This window comes from Cololabis saira, chromosome 14 (genome assembly GCF_033807715.1).
Source record: "Cololabis saira isolate AMF1-May2022 chromosome 14, fColSai1.1, whole genome shotgun sequence".
NCBI lineage: Eukaryota > Metazoa > Chordata > Actinopteri > Beloniformes > Belonidae > Cololabis > Cololabis saira.
In genome coordinates, this window is record NC_084600.1 from 22,064,159 (window position 1) to 22,087,045 (window position 22,887).

The following is a 22,887-nucleotide window of genomic DNA, read 5'->3' on the forward strand; positions in this document are numbered from 1 at the left end:
TACAGATGAGGGATTTTATAACATTAAAAATATACATCAGTATTTTGTCTTTGTACACTGGGCAAAACAGCACGAGTTAAGTGGGCAGAACAATCATGAGATTGTGAATGAGGGTAAACAGTGTCAAAAACAAAATACACATATGGTGGACACAAAAAAAAAAACCTCAAAAGGACCCCCCCCCAAAAAAAAACAAAGTACAAAAAAAAAACATGCATAAACAATTCTTACAATGAAAACAGAGGAGAGGTGCTGCTAAAATAAAATACTGGGAAAGAGGATCTCAAATTTTTTCCGCATATCAAAAATTAACATGTACACTTTATACTATGGTGGTTATTGCTACAGCAAATTGTTACCAATATTCTATTCATACTGATTATAAATCCACACTATGGGTGGTAGACATTTCTCCATATTTTTCAAAAATGTTCACACTTGGTTTATGCAAGGTGAAGTGGCCAAGCATTTATTAGGAGGCACTTAAAAAAAAAAAAAAGATAATTTAACATGCAGAAAAAAAAATGAATGGGAATCTCTCTTAAGCAAACTTAGCAGGGTGGTTATACTTAAAAGAGATGTATGAAAACAACCCCTCAGGTGTGAATGAGTACTGGGAGTGTTACAGAAACCCATGAGAACAGAATATGGCGGTGTTCCTCAGGCAAGTCCCTCACGTCTTCCTTGAACCAGAAAAGCTCTTCACAGGTGGCTTTCCTCCAACAGCCCAGCGATTCGTTCTCTATAAAACCCCTGTGGAAAAAAAACCTAAAGAAAGATAACGCATGCTGGAGTTGAAAAAAAAAAAATTGACAAAAATAAATCTATCCGAACCAGCACTATATATTTGGTCTAAATGTCTTGATGGATGGAAAGGGCGCATATATATATTATCCCGTTTAGGTTGGCTATATACATGTCTTTACAATATCTTCCTGAATGTTGAAGCAGTTCATAGACTTGAAAAATGTTTTAACATCTTCTGGGCTTTTATTTGTTTGTTTCTTTGAGTTGGCACTTGCTCGGCAATTTTCTGTCAGCCTCGGTAGTCACTGTAATATGATATTGCAGCGTACAGTAGCCAGTCTGTTCCTGCCAGAGAGAAGGACAAGCCTGGCAAAAGGGTGGAAGAGTGCAGGAAACAGTGCCATTTTGATTTCAATTGGAGACCTGAGGGGGGAATATACACAACAAAATGAGAAAGAAAGGGGTTAAAAAGCAGCAGAGCAATCGCATACAAGTCAAAACCACATCACCATCATCATCAGCAAAGATGTGCAATGACAAAAGCTTGAGGGTGATATTCAGAGATGTCTTATTATGGTTACATTTAAACTCGAGAAAAAAGCAATAATGACAACTGAGTTTTTTTTTTTTTCTTTAAAGAAACAAGTCATTTCAGTTTCAGTTTTTTCCTTTAAAAGAAAAAATAAACCCTGTTGCAATGTCTCATGTTTTCAGTTTTGACTGGCTCTTCTTTAATCACATCACCTTTTCTCTACGACAGTCATTGGTACAGAATCAAGAGCCAGCTCTTCACTTAAAACTGGCACCAAATTCAAAATGAGCGCTAACATTATCCATGAAACGGCAAAATGTCTCAGTTTCACTGTCCAATATCTTGTTTATGTTATAATGGGAATAGAACATGTGTTTATGACACTTGCATTCTGTTTTTTTTAGTGTTGTCAATCGATTAAATTTTAAATCATGATTAATCTAAAGGTTTCCATTGTTAATAAGTAAGCAATTAATCCCACTAATAACTTTATATTCCATTTACCATAAAAAGGTGCAATAATGCTGGAGCAAATAATTATCCTTGCTTTAAACAAATGGTTGTATTATTATTATTATTATTATTATGTCAAAATGTCTTTTAAGTCTAGAGAGGGCAAACGTTTTGTCCAATATTGATCTGATATTAATCTGAGTAATTCTGACACAAAATAATTTCTAATTAAACATCACCTGTTTTAATAAACATATTTACAGCCTGGTTAAAAAAATGCTTTGGTCTCTAATGTTTGACATCCATGACAACTCTGAGGGGGGTTCATCATTTTGTACCCCAAAACTGAAATTTATATAAAAGCAATAAATTTATTTCTAAAACGTGAAATTGCCTTTTGATTGACAGTCAGTTCAGCCAATGACTGGCCATAACCATCTCCTCATCAGTCACTGTCTGATTTTGCAACAGAGACAACATTTGAAACATATTCTCCTGTAAACATCGGCAGACAGTTCTGCGGCGCCTTCATCGTAGGTTGGCTAAGGAGCTGATCACTACAAAGTCATAAAGTGGCCGTGTTCCTGTCAGCTGCCGGAGCATGCCATATGAAGAAAAAGTTTACATTCTTTAATTTTTTTATTTCACAGTCTGCAAGAAAAAAAGTTTAAAAACCGCTCTTCAGAAAATGAATATGTCACATAACCAATGTTTCCTGTTGTATTGTATTTTACAGTCTATGAGAGCTTCATCGCTTTTTGTTTCTCCAAACTACAGTCTGAGCCATGGGTCATTCCTACTGAAACGTGCGTTAATCTTGCGTGAAAAAAAGTGGGTTTAACTCTTCAAAACACCACTTCACAAACATAAATAATTTATGTTGCAAAGTGATCTTACAGTTATATTTTTCAGTTTTCAATTTCTCTCAAATCATCTGTGGTGGAAAACATGCTCCATAATAGGGCGGAAACTAACAACTGTCCTGATTGTCGATTAGTCATCCACTATTGAAACGATTAGTTGACTAATTGGATTATGAATCTCAATTATTAAATGGCTCATATGAAGTCTCAGTTTTTATATTTTGTACGAGGTGTTTTAAACGATGTGCTTATTGCAAATAAAAGACAAATAGATGGAGACTCGATTTAAAAATACATCGTTTAATGAACTTTGCTGGCAGTAGCTGTGGTGTTGCATCAGCCGCCCATATTGTTTACCTGGCATTCTCAGCAGAGATATGCAGGAATGGAGATGCCTCATTCCTTTCAACACGCGTGGTGGCAGTAGCAGCTTAAATTCTCAGCAGAGATTGAGGTATCACTTTCCATCATTTCTGTTGAAATTTTCTTTTTGGGGACAAGTCGACAATTCAATACATTGGAGACTATTTTTACTATCGATTTTTGTTGAAAACGTTGACTAATTGTTACAACCCTACGTTGTAATAATTTGTGTTTTTTCACAAATTGAAAAAGATGACTAAATTTTTTTTTTTTATGTTAATTGTAATTCATTTCGGAAAAACAAAGACTGAGGAACAAGTGAAGTTTAATTCTTTTCTCCACAGTACATGGAATTTCTAGGTATTTAAAAAAAAAAATAATAATGGTCACACTCAGGCACGAACATTTACAATTGATCGTGGTATCAGCTTAACTGTTTGCTGTGTGATTGCTATGATTTTGATGGCAATCAAATTACTATTTCAAGACAAATTGATGCAAAAAAATAATGGGATTGTACATTTCAACAACCATAAAACTATTAGCTATGTATACACAATTCAATAAGAATACATATTTGAAGATGACTTGGCACAACAATCTGCCCAGATATATTTAATTTTGGCAAATATAAAAGGAGAGTGTACTTGCCCTGAAAATATGAGCTAGATCCTTGCTAAATATCACTCAAATGCAGTCTCTTGGCTTTTTCGTACACAACGGGCAACTTTCCTTTTGAATGCGCCGTGTCTGTCTTCCCTCCACTCTTTCTGAAAACGAGAAAAAAGTTAAAGACAATCAGACATTAGAATGTAGTCTGACGTGTCAGTCTCAATTACTATGTCAATGCATTACACATCCATTCATCGTTTTATTTAATCAGCATTATATGGAAATAAATGGTCCAGTGTGAGGATTTGAGATACTGTGCTACACCCTCCATCTTCAAGGAATAAACAGATATGATAGTTGCCAAAAAAAAAGTGCCCATGGCTCAAGTCAGTTCAGAGCTAGTGCACCATTTGTACCGTCTAAGCGACATCAGAAACGTGGTGGTTCAACATGGTAGAAGATGTGGAGAGAGAAATGCACTAATGAATCCACAGTTCTGAATATCAAACTGCATTTTATCAACAGAGAGACCTAACAGTGGAACACTGGAACTTATTTAATGATGAATTTACAACAATTACTACAGTAATTTAGAGTACTTTCAAATCACAATAATCAAAGTCCAGATTTTATGGTTTAAAAATAAATACCACTTAGACAGTAGATTTTTCCTAGACTAGAAAAATGCACATGCAGACACCCTCTTATTCACAGAGCAAACTTACTGCAGCATCCACATTAGCTGGCGAGTCTCCATTTGGGTCTGCCAGCATAGAGATAACACTAATCATGATGGTTTCCACAGTGTGGATAGGCAGCCAGCGCTCCTCTGGTTTCTCATAGCCGTACTTGTCTTCTCCAGGCTCATGCAAAATAGAAATACAAACGTCTCCATTCTTGTCAACTGTAGGGAGAGAGAAGGGAAAAAAGGGAATACTAAAAGTATCTGTGCTGGCTGCCTATGCCTTCATTTTAGTTTTGTGCTTGGCTTGCAAGATTATCCAAGCCATTCCCCTAACTGATTAGTAATGCAACCTGCAAAAACAACTCATAAAAAAGTTATTGGTGTTATATTTCCAGGATTATATATTAATTCACTTGCTTATGTGATTTCATAGTGAGACTTCATTAACACATTCAAAATGTGTTAGCTTTGAAAGCACCACTTCTTACACATGGGTGGCATGACGATAGCAGCCTCAGGTTTACAGTAAAGAGTACTTCTACTGTGGATGGAAAGATCAGTTTTGCAGATCTGGAAAACCCAACTCTCATTTATTTTTAAGTCATATAAATGAAAAAGAAGCCTTAAAGAACTGCACCCTGCATGGAGTCTATCAATTTCCAGCTGTGAATTAATGTGCCAATGTTATACAATCCTGCAGTTTGGTAAACGATCCTAGCAGGTGTGTCCTGTGTACAATGCAGCTAAACTGCTGGCACAGTGACAACACTGGTGAGAGAAGGAAAAAGTCAACCTTGATATAAAATACTGTGACAGTGATCCATCCAGAAGTCCTGTCTCCAGTAAAGGTTTGTAAAAACAGAAACCGGTATGAAGCCCCTGACCATCATCAATAGTATAGGCTATTTAAAAATTAGTCAGAGTTGTGTAACTCTGGTTGTTACGTGTAAATACGTCTGTTAAATTTCAAATAAACTTCATTCTCTAAGATAATATATAATCCCTTCAACATTTACAGTAGTGCATATCACGTGCTCTTCACAACAATGACCCAGTACTTCATCTCATTACACAGCATTTAAAAAAAAAGGTCCTTTCACACCAAAATACTGTACATCCAAACCACTTAAAGAGTTTATAAAGTCAAATTGTTTTCCCTTTGGTTTGGTTTTCTTTAACACAGATTCATATCCAAGTGTATCTAAAAGTGTTACTTCAAACAATGTGAGACCATCCTCACCACTTATTAGTCTACTGTATACTGAAAGAAGCTCCTGTGTTGTATATGCAAGCATACTGCTTGTTTTATGGAAAACTTTGCAGACCAGTTGCAGTCAAGATTATTCTTTATTTTGGTGTACTGTATTACTCTCAAAAAATATTTTAGTTTGAAAATAAAGTTCAATTAAAGCTGGAGAGGAATGTTTTAAGGCCCTGGAGTCACATATATTGCAAAACAGTGGGAGGTTGCAAGTTAGCCAATCAGAACCATAAATGCGATTGCAAATGCATGTGATTAAATGCAGTATTACATCTGCGGAAATGAAGGTCCACACTTAATTAGATACCGATTAAGATTTTGACCCTGTTATGGTTCAGTCTTCCTGATGTGCTTTGTCCTCAGGAGGACTGCACAAGAGTCTGTTGCTTATTGAGATTTTTCAGATCTCTTTTGGGGGGTTATTGTCTGTTTTTTTTGGTCTGCATAGGTGCGTCATAAATGTGTTGACACTAAACTAAACAAACTTCACCTAGAGTAAAACTTGAGCGTTTTAAGTGGACCAACACTTGAAGGTGTCGCAGCACAGCAAAGTGAGCTTAATGGTTCCTTTGTGGCAACCATGTATGTAGCCTATCTGCAGGACTGACATTGCTGCTGGCATTTATACATGTCCTTGGTTGTTTATGTCACTATGTGATAAACTACTTAATGCTAGGTGGTGGTGCAGGGTTTTTTTTTCTCCGTATGTGCTGTATCTTGCTGTACCTCAGCATCCACCTATGTATAACTTAGACACAGCAAAGAGGCAAATAAAGCAGATCTTATGTGAGTTGAAACTAATAAATGATGAGCACCAGTTATTTCTACTTACATTGCACCAGCCATCAATAGTTAAAATGCAAAGAACAATACTACCAACCAGACTGATCACACTTGTGGTCTGAGACTACTCAACATGTAGACATATTTGCAGAAAGGTGCATGACAGGTTACATGGTCGGTCTGACAGTAAAGCATAAACCAAAATTAACTAGTGAGGCATCCGGAAGAAACACTTCCATGATAAAGGCAGAACAGCTAGCAAGTCAACTGTCAGACATACAGCTAGTTTGCATGGTTGGCTAGATTGAGGACAATGCATTTAGGACTATTTACAACATTACAGTGTTGAGGGTAAGGGCGGACCAAATACTTAGTCTGCCGTATCATGGAATCTGTATTCCTGATCCAATCATGAACTGAAAATGAAAAACTGTTTAAAAGTTTAACTCCAAAATTCAGTGCAACATAGTTCTGTCCTTTAACATGTTTATGAAACAATTATCCAAGACATACATGTTTCCACGCAAATTTGGGAATTTATTTTCCTCTGACTTAAAGCCTAATCGCTAATTTATTTGTAAACCACATGTACATTTTTATATTTTAAACAAAACGTGAAATTTCCAAATAGAAACACAACAATATAATTAGGTGTGCCTATGAGAAATATTATTCACAGTATCACTTGGACCTACCATTAGGGTGCCAAATATCTGTGATAAACTTCATTTTAGGTGGCCTGAGAGGGTAGTCTTTGGGAAATGTCAGATGAGCCTTAAACACACCACCTTCACTGTGAAAATGAGGAAAAAAATTAAAGAGAAAATTCAATATTAGGCAAACAGAAGATGTTTCAAAACATTGATCAATAGAGGCTGAAAAGGGTTGTTCACATCCCTCCCAACTTATCAAATTTACAACACAGTCAGACTTACTATAGTGTGTCTGGAGGCCCAATGATAAGGACTTCCCATCTGTAGAGATCGTTGTCCTCAATCAGGCCTGCTGAAAATCCCTCCACTGGGTTTTTATTTAGCTCTATGAAGAGGAAAAAAAAAAAAAAAAGACATGAAACTCCACGGCTCTAAACGTCAAATCTCCACAGTGATTACTGGACTCATATTTATTTTCTAAAGACTGCTATGATGAAGATAGCATGTGTCTCAGGAGACTTCATGTAGGGGTTGAGAAATAAGGGATATGTCTGTCAAACCACAAATAATAAACAAAACTAACAGGATCACACTCTTGTTCTGCACTGCTTTGCAACTATATATATAACCTGATCAACTTCAACAGATGGTTTTGAGCATGATCTATGGTTCTGCACCACAACAATGCAGAGGCTGGTAGGATTCTTGAGCAATGTTGTGTTTGTGTCACTCTAATCTCCACGAACCAGCATTTGGGATTGCAGGTTCTTTTATGCAGTGTTTAGCTTCCTTTTATTTACCTCTTTCATGAACCAAAAAAATGACAACTGAAATGGAACATACATGTTGAACAGAAGCTACTTTTACTGGTATTACACCAGTCTATGCGGTATAAAAATGGCAGACAAGAAGCTGCAGCAGGAAAGGCAGGAAAAAACTATTCTTGTAAGATCATAGAAACATTTCAGTATAAGATCTTTAATTCCTCTTTCAAGATGTAGGGGATCTCACCAATAGTTGGTGCATCAAAGATTAATGGGAAATTTTTTTTAAAAAAACAAAAAATGGATTGAGCCATCCATACATTTTCTGCCACGTTATCTGGTGCCAGGAAGCAAGGGCAAATCTTTGAGCAAAGGCCCCCAAACTCCCAGTCTCCAGCCACAGTTCCAGCTTTAAAATCAGGTCAATATGACCATGTCGCATCCAAAAAGCAAAAGATGCAATCCTAAACAAAAATAGAACGCTTTGTTTGGCTAAACCCTGAACAATTGTCTAAGAGTTATGAACAAAACTGAGCACCCTATACTTCATGCACCCCTACTACCTGACGCAGGACCCAACGGGCAGGGGTGTAAACGTTCTCTGGCTCCTTTCAATATCGCAGTCCAGTGTTCCACAAACAGGATGATACCACTGTCCAACCTGAATCTGAAGTACAGCTTTTGAACTATCTCCGACACCCTAGCATGAACTTTCCTATGCAGGCTGAAAAGGACTATGCAGGACTTTTGTGGAGGGGTGCAGAGAAGACGAACACCCTCAGCCAGACTGCTCCCTTTATCTTAGGAGAAATGTTGCTGCCTTCACAAACAGCAATCATCTTATGGCCGCAGCTCCACAAGGTCATCAAAATATATTTCTGAATATAAACTTCACAGCCCTGGTATTGGTTTATTGGTCTGCATAGATTGAAACACAGATCTATATACTAGGGGTGTAACAATATATCGTGCCACAAAATTCTGCGATACAAAAACGTCACAATACGGGTCGTGGAGGTGACAAAGTGTATCGTGATATCGGGTTATTAATATTAATCTATTGTGTTGACTATGTATTTATTTACTTTTATTTATTTATTTAATTTTAGTTGTTTAATTTCTGGAAAAGAAAAAAGTCAAGTCATACATGAGAGAAACTATTCAGTTTGTGGCAAAATATTTGTACTTGTATGAAACTGAAGATGCATAATGCAAACCTGACATTTACTTTTAGTTCAGTTTGTGGAAAATGGTTGGCCTGGCTTTCTCTTTAAAACTTAAACAGTTATAAAGCATTACAAACTGTAACAATAGGGCAAACGCACAGCATTGTTTTGTATTTTGTGTCTTTCAAATAAAACACAATTTTTCCAGTCATATGTTCCTCATTCAAGGTCGTTAAAAAAATACTGCAATAATATCGTATCGTTATTGTGACCTCAATATCGTGTATCGTACCATATCGTGAGATTAGTGTATCGTTACACCCCTACTATATACAGATATATAGCTGTACCTTACCAAATTGAACGTGATGGTTAAAAATAAATATCTGATGGTTTGCAAACATAACTGCCACTGAAATAAAAAGCATAAAATGAACTTCAATAGTGCCATCTTTATAATAAAGATTCAAGATAAACTAAAACACTCCATTCTTTGTTTACAACTGATAACATGTGGTCCATCTGTCACTGGAAATGTGCTTATTTTAGTTTTAAGCCGCTCCTACAAGAGCTTAGGGTACGCACTAAACGTAATTGAAAAAAAAAGACAAATACATTAGACTGCTAGACGTGATGTTATGACATTTTAGGGGAAATTATTTGGATCCAAGTCCATGAACACGGAGAGCATATGAAGACACGCTGTCCCTGACAGTTACCTAACCAATCCTTTAACCTGATCTGCAGCTGAAACACTAGTGCGACAAACATAAAACATTACACATTATGAATTGGACTCTTCTGTTTTTGGAAGGCGACTATTATTAGGATAGCTAAATTTATTTCGCAGCTGACTTTGCTAAAATAGCGAATTGAGGTAATTCGAGATTAGCTCGTTAGCTTAGCAGCAGCAGCTAAGAGCGGCTAGTTAGCCTGAGGTGGCTAAGCAGGTTAACAAACCCTAGTAGTTATGAGGGGAAAACATGTCAGCATATGCCGTTTTGTTCATAAAAACAACAGCCGACATATTAACGCCATACCCGCGAAATGCCATGTTTAAAAATGCAAATAATCACTTGACATGTCGGTGAAAAAGCATGTAAACACGTCGAGGGGAGCCAGCTAGAGCTAACATTAGCTCACTTTTAGCGGGTTCAACTGAAACCAGCACGTAATATCGGGCCATAAATGCCCGCCAATACGCTGAATACGTTTGTTTTATAGGATGATGGGGTGTTTTCCGAATAGCGCAGTTTATCTTATTATGTTTGCGCCAACAAACACCTCAGTTTCAATCACAGCAGCACTTAAGATGAAGGTTTAATTTACCTGCAAGCTGTCTCCTGAGTAAGAGAGCTGACTGGGGCTCTGTCATAGTGCAGCGTGTGTGATGCAGCTGATTTCAAAAGGGGGTATTTGGAGGTAACGCCGTTGTTTTAACGATCACTAAACACAATCCGTCCTTCTATTTTCCGTTTAGCATTCTCGTCATTCTTCTTCTCCGCCGCCTTCTACTGCCACAGCCGCGGGTTCTTCTTCGTCGATTTTTTTACATCGGTCGGCACTGGTCGTGAGTACATTACCGCCATCTTCTGAACGGGTTCTTTCTGCACCTCTTGTCTCTCAATGTGCCGCATTTCTGCACAAACTAACACCTAGTTATGTATTCAAACGCGCATGATGCTATTGTGTCAGCATATTACGAGTTTGGTTTAACATTTGTCACATTAAATTTGAAACAAAACAATCAAGATGTGATCAAGGTGTAGACAGTCTAGGGTTGCCAACCGTCCCTTGAAAAACGGAATCATCCCGTATTTATAAACTAAAGTAGGCTACGCGTCCCGTATTGAGCTGAAAAGGGACGCACTTTGTCCCGCATTACTGTGAGTCAAAAAATATTCATAAAATGCCAATGGAAAATGGCATTGAGCTGTTGAGTTCATAAGTTATTTTTTTTTCTGTTTTACAACTGTAGCCTACAGTCATGACCTTTGAGGCACAAATATGTTTATAAGTTTTCTACAGACTTTTGTTATTGCACTAAAAATGAGCACTATTACAGAATGGATGTTCTGCTTTCTTTCTATTGGTTTATATTCATTTATACAATTTTAAGTTTAGCAGGACAGGTTTCTGTTTAAGAAAGATACTTATTTTATTCAGTTCATTTTGTTATTTTGTATTAAAGTGAATTGCTGGATAATAATTTGTTTTCCATGTGTTCATGGCATTCAAAAATATGCATCTAATTCAATTCAGGTTCGAGTCAAATAGTTAAAAAATCGTTTCACTCACAAAAAAGGGGGCTAAAAGAATTCACCACGCCAGCGAGGGTGAAGGCAGTCGGGTTGTCCGGCCCTGCAGATGAGGTGTCCCTTATTTATTTTTCAGGGAGTTGGCAACCGTAGTGTAGACTTTTAACTTCACCTTAAGAAGTTTCACAAAAAATATGGCATTTACCATTTAGCAGTCATAGCAATTTTAAGCAAAATACCTCAGTAGTAATTGGACATTTGATTCAAACTAAGTTAACTGGCCAGGTGCACTCCATTCCCTCATTACTCCAAGACACATGAAACAGAAGAAGTCTGGAAGAAAAAAAGGCCTGGAGTTCATATCAGGTACTAAATTGGTATTTGTGAGCTGTTTTACTAGAACTACCAATATGAACCCCAAGGAGATCTTAATACAAGTAAAAGAGGCCATCTTTAGGCGGAAATAAACAATATAAATCTATACTTGAAACAGCAGAAACCATAAGTATGTTCACATCTGTAGTTTGGTACACTCTTAAAAAGACAGAAAGCACTGCTGAGATTAACAACTTAAAAAAGCCTAGAAGACAACTAAAGTAGTCTTTCACTGGAGAAGAAAAATCCTTTTCACAACATCATCATTGTCAAAATCTATAAACAAGAGGCTTTAATGAATGCAAATACAGAGGGTTTACAACAAGGTTCAAACCACTGGCTAGTAATATTCAAGAACAAAAAAGCCAATTAGGTTCCCGGGTGGGGTGGGGGCTCCCATGTCCTGGAATCTTATTAATTGGACAGGTGGAACAAAAATAAAATTGCATCAGAATGATGGGAACAGAAAAGTATTGGGAAGGAAAGTAACAGCTCATGTTCCAAAATACACCATATGTGTCAAACATGGTGGAGGCAGTCTTACGGTATGGACATGTATTGCTGCCCATGGAATGGGCTCACTGGTGTTTGTTGATGATGTTACTGCTGACGTAAGAAACTAGATGAATTGTGAGGCGTATTGACCTATACACTCTGCACACAATCAGACAGGTAAAATAAAACTGATAGGACGGGACACAGGGCAGATAAATGACCATAGCGAAATGTAAAAGCAACTCAAGACTCTTTGAAAGCAAATAAATTGAATATTCCTCGATGGACCAGTCAATAACCTTATCTAAAATCCGCTGTAGCATACTTTTCAGTGAGTGATGACAGACAGGCTCACAAACGAGCATCAACTGAAGGCGGTAGCAGCGAAGGTCTGCCAGATCATCTTCAGTCAGGAAACAAAGAATTTGATGACATCCAAGGGCTTTAGACTTCATGAAGTCAATGACTGCAAACTATTTTCCTCCAAATATTAACAGTTATTGTTATAGTTAACATTGTTACTTTGTCAAAATACGTTTTGAGAACTTTGCTTGAAATGGCATTTATTCCTAAATAGTAAATTCAACATTTTCATGGAAATTTTCTGCAAATTTCCCCTCTGTGGGACTATTAAAGGTTTATCTTATCTTAAGGTTTATCTTATCTTATCTTTATCTCATCTGAACCTCTTTAATTAAAGCTAAAGGTCTAACCTTAGTGTGATCATATCTTTATTTATTTCACTTCAAATCCATAATTGATTTGTATAAAGGCAACATGGCTTTTGCCAAAATATGTCAGGACTTAACTGTATCTGTAACTAGCAAAAAGTCAGTGAACCCCAGGATGGGAAGTAAATCTGACGGTGAAGATTTTTTAAAGTTTTACAAAAGATATTTGTGAAAATGCATCACATTAGGAGCTGTAACAATGAATTAGTGGCTAAAATGAGCAATAAAAAAGTTCATAGCGCGCTGTGATTGGCTGACAGCCGATCAAGAGTGTGCCAAGGCTCTTACCTGGTGACAGTTGGTGTTAGGCTCCTTCAGACTTTCAACAGGATGAAGTGGATAGAGGAAATGGATGAAATATAAGAGAACAATATCAAGGTATTTTATTCAATTGTTGGGTGTACAAATGGATAAACTAAACACTTCTGACATTCGCCAGCACTAGTGTCATTACTCTGTTTTCAGGAAAACACTGAATCATAATAATAATGCTGTGTATAGGGCATGTCAAAGAACATTGCGTCGTATCTACTAAAGTCCAAATTAAAATGTTCTTGTTTATATTGCGAGCTTACGTATGACAGATGGGAAGCCTGTTTACATTGATAAAAAACCTCAAAAGCAAATGAGTTAAAGAGGAAGGTCAGAGATAGAGAAAAGAAGATGAAGAGTTGACCTTGTTTCTTCAATTATCATGTAGTATGAGATCTCAGGAAATGGTATTGATGAGCTGATGGGAGCATTGTGTTTCTGAGACGTTGCTGCAGCAGCATGTTCTGGACTCCAGCTTAGGCTGCTTAGGCTGCAGTGCCTGCGGTGCTTGTTGGCAACACCTGGTGTAATCCTGGATACATAACTCTGTAGGAGCTCCTCTGTATCCCAGATGCTGAACTGTTGGATGCAAGTAACCATTCACACTGTCTTTTGAGAGTTCACCTATGTTATCACTTCACTTTTTGCCAGGCAACAAACACAACACTCTAATGGATACATTTATTTTAATTTAACTTAGTTTAATTTTCTACTGTCTTATACTTTTATAAGTAATTTACACGTACCCTTTGGCGATTAATAATGGTTTCAGTTCAGTTGCACGCTTCCTCTTGCCTGCCTGATGACAGCTGAAGGAGGGTCCTGCAACCATGAACAGGACAAAGTGGTTATATATAGAACATGGATCGTTGGATCATTAAATTCATGCTAGAAGAAAAAAAATACCCTACTTCTACATCTATTCTTTTGGTGTTATATTTATGTAGAAATGCAGAAAATCGCACAAACCTTAAAACACCAGTATGTGCTAGATTATTCAAAGACTGGCAATCCATTAAATGAAATTGTGTGTGTGTATAAAAACTGAGGGCTCATTGTTTCATTGAACAGATTGAATGCTGAATGTGGGTTGTAATTCTCACAGTAGACGCCAGATGGCAGCAACCAACGGGATCCTAACAGTGTTAAGCACGATAACATAATGTAATATAAATAATGAAAAAAGTAATAAGTTTAAAAACAGTGTAACCTGAACAATTTTGTGCACAATTTTATCTTCTGGTTTAAAACTAAATAACGCTACACTCAATGAAGTTTACAGAACATTTGCATAATTTGCAGAAAGTGAGCAGAGGAAGAGGAAGTCCATTTGCAGATTGTAATCACAATTTCCTGGCTTTGTGTTTAAAAAAAAAATTTAAACTCAAGTTTTTTGGCACCTCAAAAACCAGTTCAACCAACAGTAATAAAGATAGGTTAATGAAATGAAGCAGACAAAGATAAAGATACCCCCCCCCCGCCCCCCCATCCCATTTTTTTTTAACAGTCAAAAAAATAAGTCATCAATTTTGCCAAGAAAGTACAGTAATTCTATTCTCCCAAAATGGTTTCAATGATGTCACTGATATTACTGAAATTAACTTTACATTTGGAACAACAGGAAATTGGATATGTCTGATATATTTGCTCCTCACTTTCTCTTTGGGAAAGTGCTCAGAAATTAAATCCCTGTGAGATGATATGGGATACACTTCTTTAATAAACATACAGCGTATGAAGGTGTTGGATAAATTTAGCAAAGGAATGTGAATTGATTAGACAATAGGACCAAAGGCCGAGTAAGTGCCTTGATTCAAGCATTATATTGTTTTTTTATCATTTAGGATAAACTGAGAACAAAAAGCTTCATAAGTCAGAACCTTTCCAGAAGCATCAATAATGTCCATCATTGACCATATACCTTATTCCAGCTAATTTCTATGAAATAAAGCTTTGTTCCTAAATAACATATATCAGAAGTTCCAGATTGGGGTGTTGTGGGAACTCAAGTTGTGCTTAAATATCAATTTCCAGTACAGTAAAATGGGTTGATGGAAAGTAGAAAGTTTTTCAGGTCATAATTGCATCTTAGAAAAAAATGAATACCTTCGAATTCCATACAAATCTTGGAAGAAATATGAAACCAAAGGCCACTTTTATTTTTCAGAAAAAAGATCAAAGCCAATTCATTTTAATCGTATCGTTTAAACACTCAAAATCTGTGGCTTTAGGTCTTCCATTAATCATTGTTCCTTTCCTTATATAGTGTGTCTTATTTGTACAGATATGATTAATATGAGCTTGGTTCATAACTCTAGCTGCAAGTTTAGGGATGGACATAGAATATGCTGTATAGATGAATCTTGAGAGACATTCCATTTTTTGTGAGGAAAACTCGACTAAAGATGGAAATGTCCTGCTGAGACCACAAATTAGTTACTTTACATTAATCTACAGTTTTCCAAAAGTTCAGTTCCTCCCTTGACTTGGTATCTTCGGTGATATGAACATCAAGATATTTAATTATGGGTTTAACAGGAAGGCATAGAATAACTGTCTGAGAAGAATGATGTATTGGTAATAATTCACATTTACTGAGGTTTAGTTTCAGACCAGAGGCCCGGGAGTTATATTGACTTGAGGATTGCTGGTATTTGACTACTGTCCTTCATGAATGTTTGTCCATATCATCGGCTAGTTGGGTGATTGCTAACTGTTTGTCTAAGTTCCCCAAAGTCTGAATTTTTTTTAGAAGGATTGATAACATTTCTGTTGCAGCTAAGAAAAGTAAAGGGGAGATGGGACAACCTTGTTCAATCCCTTTGTCGATTGAAAATCTCGGAGAAATGCTGCGTGGCAGTGTGATGACACTGTTTGTATCCTTGTAGAGTGTTCTGATAAAACGTATAAATTTGGGTTCAAAACCAAATAAATCTAAAGGGGCGAAATATAAATTAACGTTCAATAGTGTCGAAGGCTTTAAAGAAATCGAAGAACAAAATAAAACCATCATCTTCAATTAAATAAATACCCTCAGCCTCACCCTCAGGCCAAGTATTTGACGGAAATTGTTTTTTTTTTTTTTTCCAAAAAGCCTGATTGTGTCTGAAATAATCTGATGCATTCACGTTTTCACTCTAAAAGCACATATACGAGTCAACAATTTATAGTCATTACTGAGCAGGGATATTGGTCTCAAATTATCAGTCAAGCTAGAATCTTTCCCAGGGTTAGGTGTGAGGGTGCTGATGCCTTGTTTCATGGTGTTAAAAGAATGTAGATATCTCTTTTTCTACAAGGGAGAACATGTTTTTCAGATATTCCAAGAACAATGTAAACATTGTCCAGAGAGGATTGCAAGATGTTGATCTTTTGTTTATCACTTTCATTCAGTACAGGTTTGGAGCAGATAGAGTTAATTTCTCTAGTGATCCCCATCTCCTTTTGCTTACTATCCCTGCTCAACTGCTATCCGTACGTTATTGAAATTTGCCATGCCTTAAATTTAAAAAACAATCCAAATTGTCTCTGTAAGTGTTGAAATACATATCAGTATTATTTTTTTTGATTGTATCAACAACTTCTTGAGAATATCCTTCATCATTTCCAGGGATTGTTGACCACGCCGGGTAGAGGTGGAGGTAGGTGTTCAGGTGTTAAGAAGTGTCTGCCTCTGCTTCTTCATCAAAGGTGAATGATCTGATCTTGTGTAGCTACAAAGTCTATAAACAATCTTGAGAAGGTTTGTCATGTGACTATGCTGAATGTTCAGGAATGTTCAGGAGTCCTTCCCCCATTTTTTTGAATGTGAGTCAATAGAAACTAATTGTCTCCACTGCAAAGTTCACAACAATACTAAACTCACTCAGTGATGGATTTGTGCAAGTATCACTTCATGGTAATGAGCTCGGTACTCGGGAGGCCTCTCCCGGTTAAAACAACATGAACATTTGTAGATTTCACCTAATCAGATGTATATCTTTAAATATCTACTGTTAGATAGGGATCATTGTCTGTCTATCCTTCATGAATAATAATGCAGGTCGTTGATGTCACTTCATTCCAATCTCGACATGTGTGGAAGGTTACTTGTTTTTACAGTCACAGCAACAATTGAAAGGATGTTTCTGTAAATGCATTACTACCTAATGGGATTTAAAATGGGATAGTGAGGCAGAACAATATCACCACTTACTCAGCTGTGCTGAGGAAAAACACTACAGAAACAGTGGTCTTAGTTCTCAAGTTTTTTTCTCTCTTCCATATTGACATATTCAGTGTCAATAGATAAGATTCATATGCATTATAGACCTGATATTTCTTAGACTTTGAAGACATTTTAAAGGCAGAACAGTGCTCTGTTCTCGTATTAGAAGAACATGTAGATGGTAACATCACACATCAGATGGCAACAAATACTCAATTTCATCTCACAAATGAACACTTACACACAAGGCACTTACTGCATCCCGAGTGTAGAAAATGCAATAAAGTTCTAAATTTGGCCAACGGTATATAATATATCTGTGTTTTATGTTCTGCCCACTACTAGAATTAAGAGTTAGTTAGAGTTAATTGGAGTTAAAGTTAATGAACAAAAAGCAGACGGGAGAAAAGTGACAATGATATTTGAAAGAATTGCAAGCCAAATGTGGAAACACATGACCACCCCAAAGTGGGCTGGTCCTCTCACTAACTCAATATATCTTGAGTCAAGTTAGAAGTGAAACCTCTCTTTGCTTCCTCAAGCCACGCTCTTCACTGGCAGTCACAAGTCTGCAAATATGAAATAAAAAGAGAAGACGAAAGGTTTCTGCCACGGCTCCAACTACAACTGGGTGAGTTTTTATTATTTTGATTTTAGAAAGTTTGAATAACTTAAATGAAGAATGTAATTACATCAACAGTTGTGACAGTGGGCTTGATTAAAAGGAGAGGACTTTGGGTCTTTGCAGACAAAGCGTTAACCTTTCAGATGTGTTGGAGTGTGCTCAGAGAGAAGGTTTCACACACAGGGGCCTCACTGTTACAACTGCATGCATCATCTTACCTTGGCATAACGTATTGTTACTTTTATGCGGGCATTTACCGCCTGTAACTAATATATTGTGCCTTTCTGCATAAGAAAGCATCAAATCTATTTATCTATTGAACCTTTCTACTTTTGTGTGTCACATAAACTCTGCAATATCTAGTTAAGAAAACAAAGGTTCCCCATACATCTTCCTTCCCTTTTGTGTTTTGACATTGTTGCCCATAAACACTTGTGTAGTTGCTTCTTGTGTCATGACTGTTTCTAAAGCTCATCTGGAAACTATGTTAACTGATTTCCCACAAACAAGATTACCGGTGGGAGCCCAGGACTTCAAAAGCAATCCATGAAGAGAGAAAATATATTCCATTCTCATCATGTGTTATCAGTAGATAAATGTGCACGGCGGCAGACACAGTCGCTTATTGTCCCCGACTGATGTAATTAAACCTATCTCTAAATTTCTGTGTGTAGGTGGTTGTCATGCAAATATATGATGCATGTTTAGCCCATTTACAAGCACAGAGAATGGATGAATTTGAACAAAGAAAGAGAAATGAAGAAAAGAAACAAACACGGGATGACTATGAATAATTGTATTTTCTCAATTAGAGTCACAGGTTTGTGGTTTAGTGAGATTATCACATCAAATGGCATAATTTGTCTGTGAAAATGATTTTATCAAGCTATAAACATTCAGTACATTTTGTTTTTTAATTGCTACTATTTCTGTTTCTACTTGAGCAAAATTAATCTTAACTTCCAATGTGTCCCAATAGCAGACTCATTTGGGCCTAATTTTCATCATTATGAGGTGCATACATGTCCCATAGATCATGGACTGGGCCAAATTGGACATGTTTTATATATAAGCAGATGTGATCCAGATCCCATGAGCTAGTTTTGACATTGAATATGTCAGTTTGGCTTTAAGTAGCAGTGCTGTCACTCCCCTGGAGTAAATGCTGTAAGTTAAAGCCAAATCTGTACCAAAGACATCTGCAGACATGAGCCAAGTTTTGGCCAAACAAGATCTGTTATCTAAGGTAGAATGAGAAGTATGTTGTCTTAAAAAAAAAAAAAGAAAGATCAAATCTGCAAATGTGCTCCTGACTTATAAAACAGTGACACATTCCTGCATTTCCAGGTAAAAGAGCTGCTGATTATGGAAACATCCGGATCTGTGACATCCCCGTCGATAAGCCCAGCACCACGCTGGAGCCAGGGCTCCAGCTTAGGTCTGCAGTACGGATCTCTTGTGAACAGCGTTTCATCACTTGCACCAATTGCAGCAGAGGGTCCAGTCGCTCCAACCAAATGGAGTTACATAGCTATAGCTGTGCTCTGCTATATCAACTTGATCAACTATATGGAACGTTACACGATAGCAGGTTGGATGATATCTTATTTTCTCTGTACTGTTTACAAGCTCTAATGTAGTGATGCTTACAATAAAATCCATGTTTATTGTCCTGCAGGTGTCCTTTCCATAATTCAGACATTCTTTGACATAAGTGACAGTACAGCTGGACTTTTGCAAACAGGTATGAGGATGCATCTCATCAAAACACACACATTTTGTCCTTATTTACTTAAGGCTGTGCAGCATGTGCTACTTGTAAACTACAGAGGAATGTTGTTCTTTCCAAAACTCGACAAACACATGCAGATGCACTTCTGACAGGCGTACATTTTTCTGCCAGCTGTTTTGTGAACATTTTCTCCTCATTTATTGTAAGTAAATGAATCAAAATACCACACTAAAGAGAAGGAATTCATCGTCTGCTAATGCATGTGCAGTTTTCATCTGCAGTTTCTTACTGCTGGCGCCTCTCTTTGGCTACCTCGGGGACCGGTACAATCGCAAATACATCATGATCGGGGGCCTGAGCGTGTGGATTGTGACTGCAGCTGGGAGCTCTTTTGTCACAGAGTCGGTAAGTGAGAAATGCGTTATTACACACTTTATATTACAAGTAAATAAAAGAGAGAGGTTCTGAAGGTGTCATTTTCTGCTGCCACTGGCAAGTTTTCGTTCTTCTGATATTTAGATTTGTCATGAGTTCTTTTTTCAACTAGAAATAGCTCTCGTTTCATTGTGATCAGCGTTAAACTGGAGGTTTGCTGAACAAGTGTACAATGATCAGCTGCAGACAAACACAATTTCCGGATAGCACAAATCACAACCATTTATGTGGTTATTGATGTCTCTCATCAAAACATTCTCAGTGATGTTGTAAAAGAGAACTTTGATAGTTATCAAGGACGTCATTGTGTCTTAAAGTGGAGATATGTGACTATTTTTATTTCATATCACATGCCCTTTTAACCATGAGACTCCTGGTTTTCCTGCTTTTATTGTCCTAATTACTGGTTTTATTTCTTGTTTCGTACTCTTACAGTATTTTGTGTTTTAGCATGTTTTTATAGTTTTTGTTGTTTATAATAGTGTATCATGTTTTGTGTTCAGCACTTGGTTTCAGCTCTTGCTGTGTCAAAGGGCTCTGCAAATAAAGTTGAGTTGAGTTCATAATTGCTCGCTTTGCATAAAAGCGTCTGCCAAGTCTAATGTAGTGGTAGATAGCTATCTGAAGATATAACTTTCAGTCTCATGTTCGGTAGCTAGAATCATCACAGCCTTGCGTCTGGTGCTCGGTAGCTCCATTATCTGAGGTAAAATCACATTTGTATCGTTTAATGTTAGCAGTGGTTTTCAGCTGAGTTAAAAGCTGCAGATGTCTGAGTTCTGGTCCTGGTTCATCTGCATTTGAGTTGTGGGGCCGTGTCAGACCCAGGAAATGTTGGGTGGAGAACATCTCTCAGTGGGCCTGGAAAACCTCAGTTAGCGGAAGTGGGATGGATGGATGGATGGATGGATGGATGGATGGATGGATGGATGGATGGATGGATTGATGTTTTCCTAATATGTTCAACATGGATCTTCATTGATGGTAGAAAACACAACCCTTGCTATATTTTGTTAGTTTTTTGGGATTAAAACATGAGATGTGGTTTTCCACACGATGAGAATATCTCTTCTTAAGCTTTTAAAGGGGGCTTGCGTTCATTTAGATTCAACAATACTGTAATGTTCTGTGGCCTTTGTCTTGATCTATTCAGCACTTCTGGCTTCTTGTTCTCTTGCGGGCGCTGGTGGGTATAGGAGAGGCGAGCTACTCTACCATTGCTCCCACCATCATCGGAGACCTCTTCACTGGGGGCCGGCGGAGCATCATGATCTGTGTCTTCTACATTTTTATCCCAGTTGGAAGGTTAGAAGTGGAGTCAGTCTTGGCCTACCGCTTTGTTTTTACTGCTTGCGATTTTCCAAGTGAATCTAAATGTAATAATCTTTGTGCTTTGTGACGTGATTGTCATGTGTCTTCAGTGGTCTTGGATACATACTGGGTGCAGGAAGTGCTGCTCTCACCGGGGACTGGCGCTGGGCTCTCAGGGTAAGACCATCCACTCATCTTCAACATCACCAATGAAGAAAATACTGATCAGCATAACCTGATTGACAAAATATTTCATTTTTGTTTTTTTTCTGTTCTATCAGATCACTCCCATCATGGGTCTTGTGGGACTCATCTTAATGATCCTCTTGTGCCCGAACCCACCCAGGGGAGCCGCAGAATCCCACGGAGGTGAAGTTACAGAGCAGAGCACATACCTAGAGGACATAAAGTACCTTCTAAAAAAGTAAGAGATACAAAAAATAACTGGATTTGTACTGTAACCCATGGAAATATGATAAATCGCATCAACATGATCAGCTAAAATATATTTTCTTTGGTTTTTCAACTAAACATTTTCCAAAAACTTTATTACAAGGACACCTTCACGCTTCACCTTTGGGAACTTAATAACATCCTGATCCAAAACAATTGTAAACACTTTCTTTTTTCCCTTATCCTCCTAAGACCTGGTGCAATATTTTTTCTTGTTGCTTTGGAGGCCTGTTAAGAAATAAAATATTATGATATACACAACACAATGCGTGACATCCACATATGTGTACACTAGGTCTTAGGAGGTTTATCTACATTTATTCTTCACCAATATCTCGCCGTCCTGACTTCCAGTGACAAAAGAAATCTTCCAGCCTTCTCCAGAGATAGCAGAAGTTGCTAATATAGAGCTACGGTGGTTTATGCAATTGCTTCCAAAATGGCATGTAAAGATGATACAGTTATAATTTAGAGTGTGTAGCATCAGAAACAATATGGATGATTTAGCTTGTGGTGACCAATCTCACTTTGGTTCATACCCACGTAAGGGTTCAGGCTTCATGGGAAGAGAGACATGCTCCTGGACAATCCCACATTCCCTCAGCAGTGGGTTTTACTTGAAATTCTGATGCTGACAAAGGTCGTATCTTGTCAATATTAGGGACTGGGACCAGGTTGCTGGACTTCCTGAGGGACGCTCAAAAACTGTGAACATGGACTTATCCTCGACTAGCATCTTTAAAAGTATTACACCTGTCAGGCATGACAAATTGTGTTGTACGTTTCCTCTCATGCCAGAAGCTGCTTCTTGGAGACGGGAGGCTGCACCCCCTGGTAGTACAGCTGTTTGAGGAGGCCCTCGTGGATGGTTTTAGTTTGAACTCCACAATGCATTATCCTCTGTGATTTGTTTTTATTTTTGCCTGGCAGAGACTGCCGGCCCAACCAGGAGACGCTTTTGCCAACTTCTGCCTGAAGTATCACCCCCATTCAATATGCTTGATAAGGTCCACACTTCACAGTGAGAGGTTACTGAACCATGAGGTTTTCTTAATGGCTCCCGGGTGGCCT

The 22,887-nt window shown here is 37.6% G+C and overlaps 2 protein-coding genes across 2 annotated transcripts in view; one reads left to right on the forward strand and one right to left on the reverse strand.

Annotated features, from left to right (window-relative positions):
* On the reverse strand, positions 1 to 10,420 carry ube2g1a (ubiquitin-conjugating enzyme E2G 1a (UBC7 homolog, yeast)). The gene is made up of 6 exons (XM_061740155.1): positions 10,212 to 10,420; positions 7,235 to 7,337; positions 6,995 to 7,092; positions 4,296 to 4,474; positions 3,610 to 3,728; positions 1 to 1,170 (listed from the first exon to the last, which is right to left on the reverse strand). The coding sequence occupies exons 1-5, from the start codon at positions 10,255 to 10,257 to the stop codon at positions 3,642 to 3,644; spliced, it is 513 nt and encodes a 170-aa protein (XP_061596139.1). The 5' UTR covers positions 10,258 to 10,420; the 3' UTR covers positions 1 to 1,170; positions 3,610 to 3,641.
* Positions 10,378 to 22,887, forward strand: part of spns3 (SPNS lysolipid transporter 3, sphingosine-1-phosphate (putative)) — a 17,743-nt gene continuing 5,233 nt past the window's right edge. The window contains exons 1-9 of the mRNA XM_061740154.1: positions 10,378 to 10,452; positions 16,664 to 16,694; positions 17,803 to 17,891; positions 19,233 to 19,476; positions 19,564 to 19,629; positions 19,886 to 20,022; positions 21,206 to 21,357; positions 21,474 to 21,540; positions 21,645 to 21,787. Of these exons, the coding sequence (XP_061596138.1) occupies positions 19,251 to 19,476; positions 19,564 to 19,629; positions 19,886 to 20,022; positions 21,206 to 21,357; positions 21,474 to 21,540; positions 21,645 to 21,787 (791 nt within the window). The 5' untranslated portion in view covers positions 10,378 to 10,452; positions 16,664 to 16,694; positions 17,803 to 17,891; positions 19,233 to 19,250. The remainder of the gene's footprint in view (positions 10,453 to 16,663; positions 16,695 to 17,802; positions 17,892 to 19,232; positions 19,477 to 19,563; positions 19,630 to 19,885; positions 20,023 to 21,205; positions 21,358 to 21,473; positions 21,541 to 21,644; positions 21,788 to 22,887) is intronic.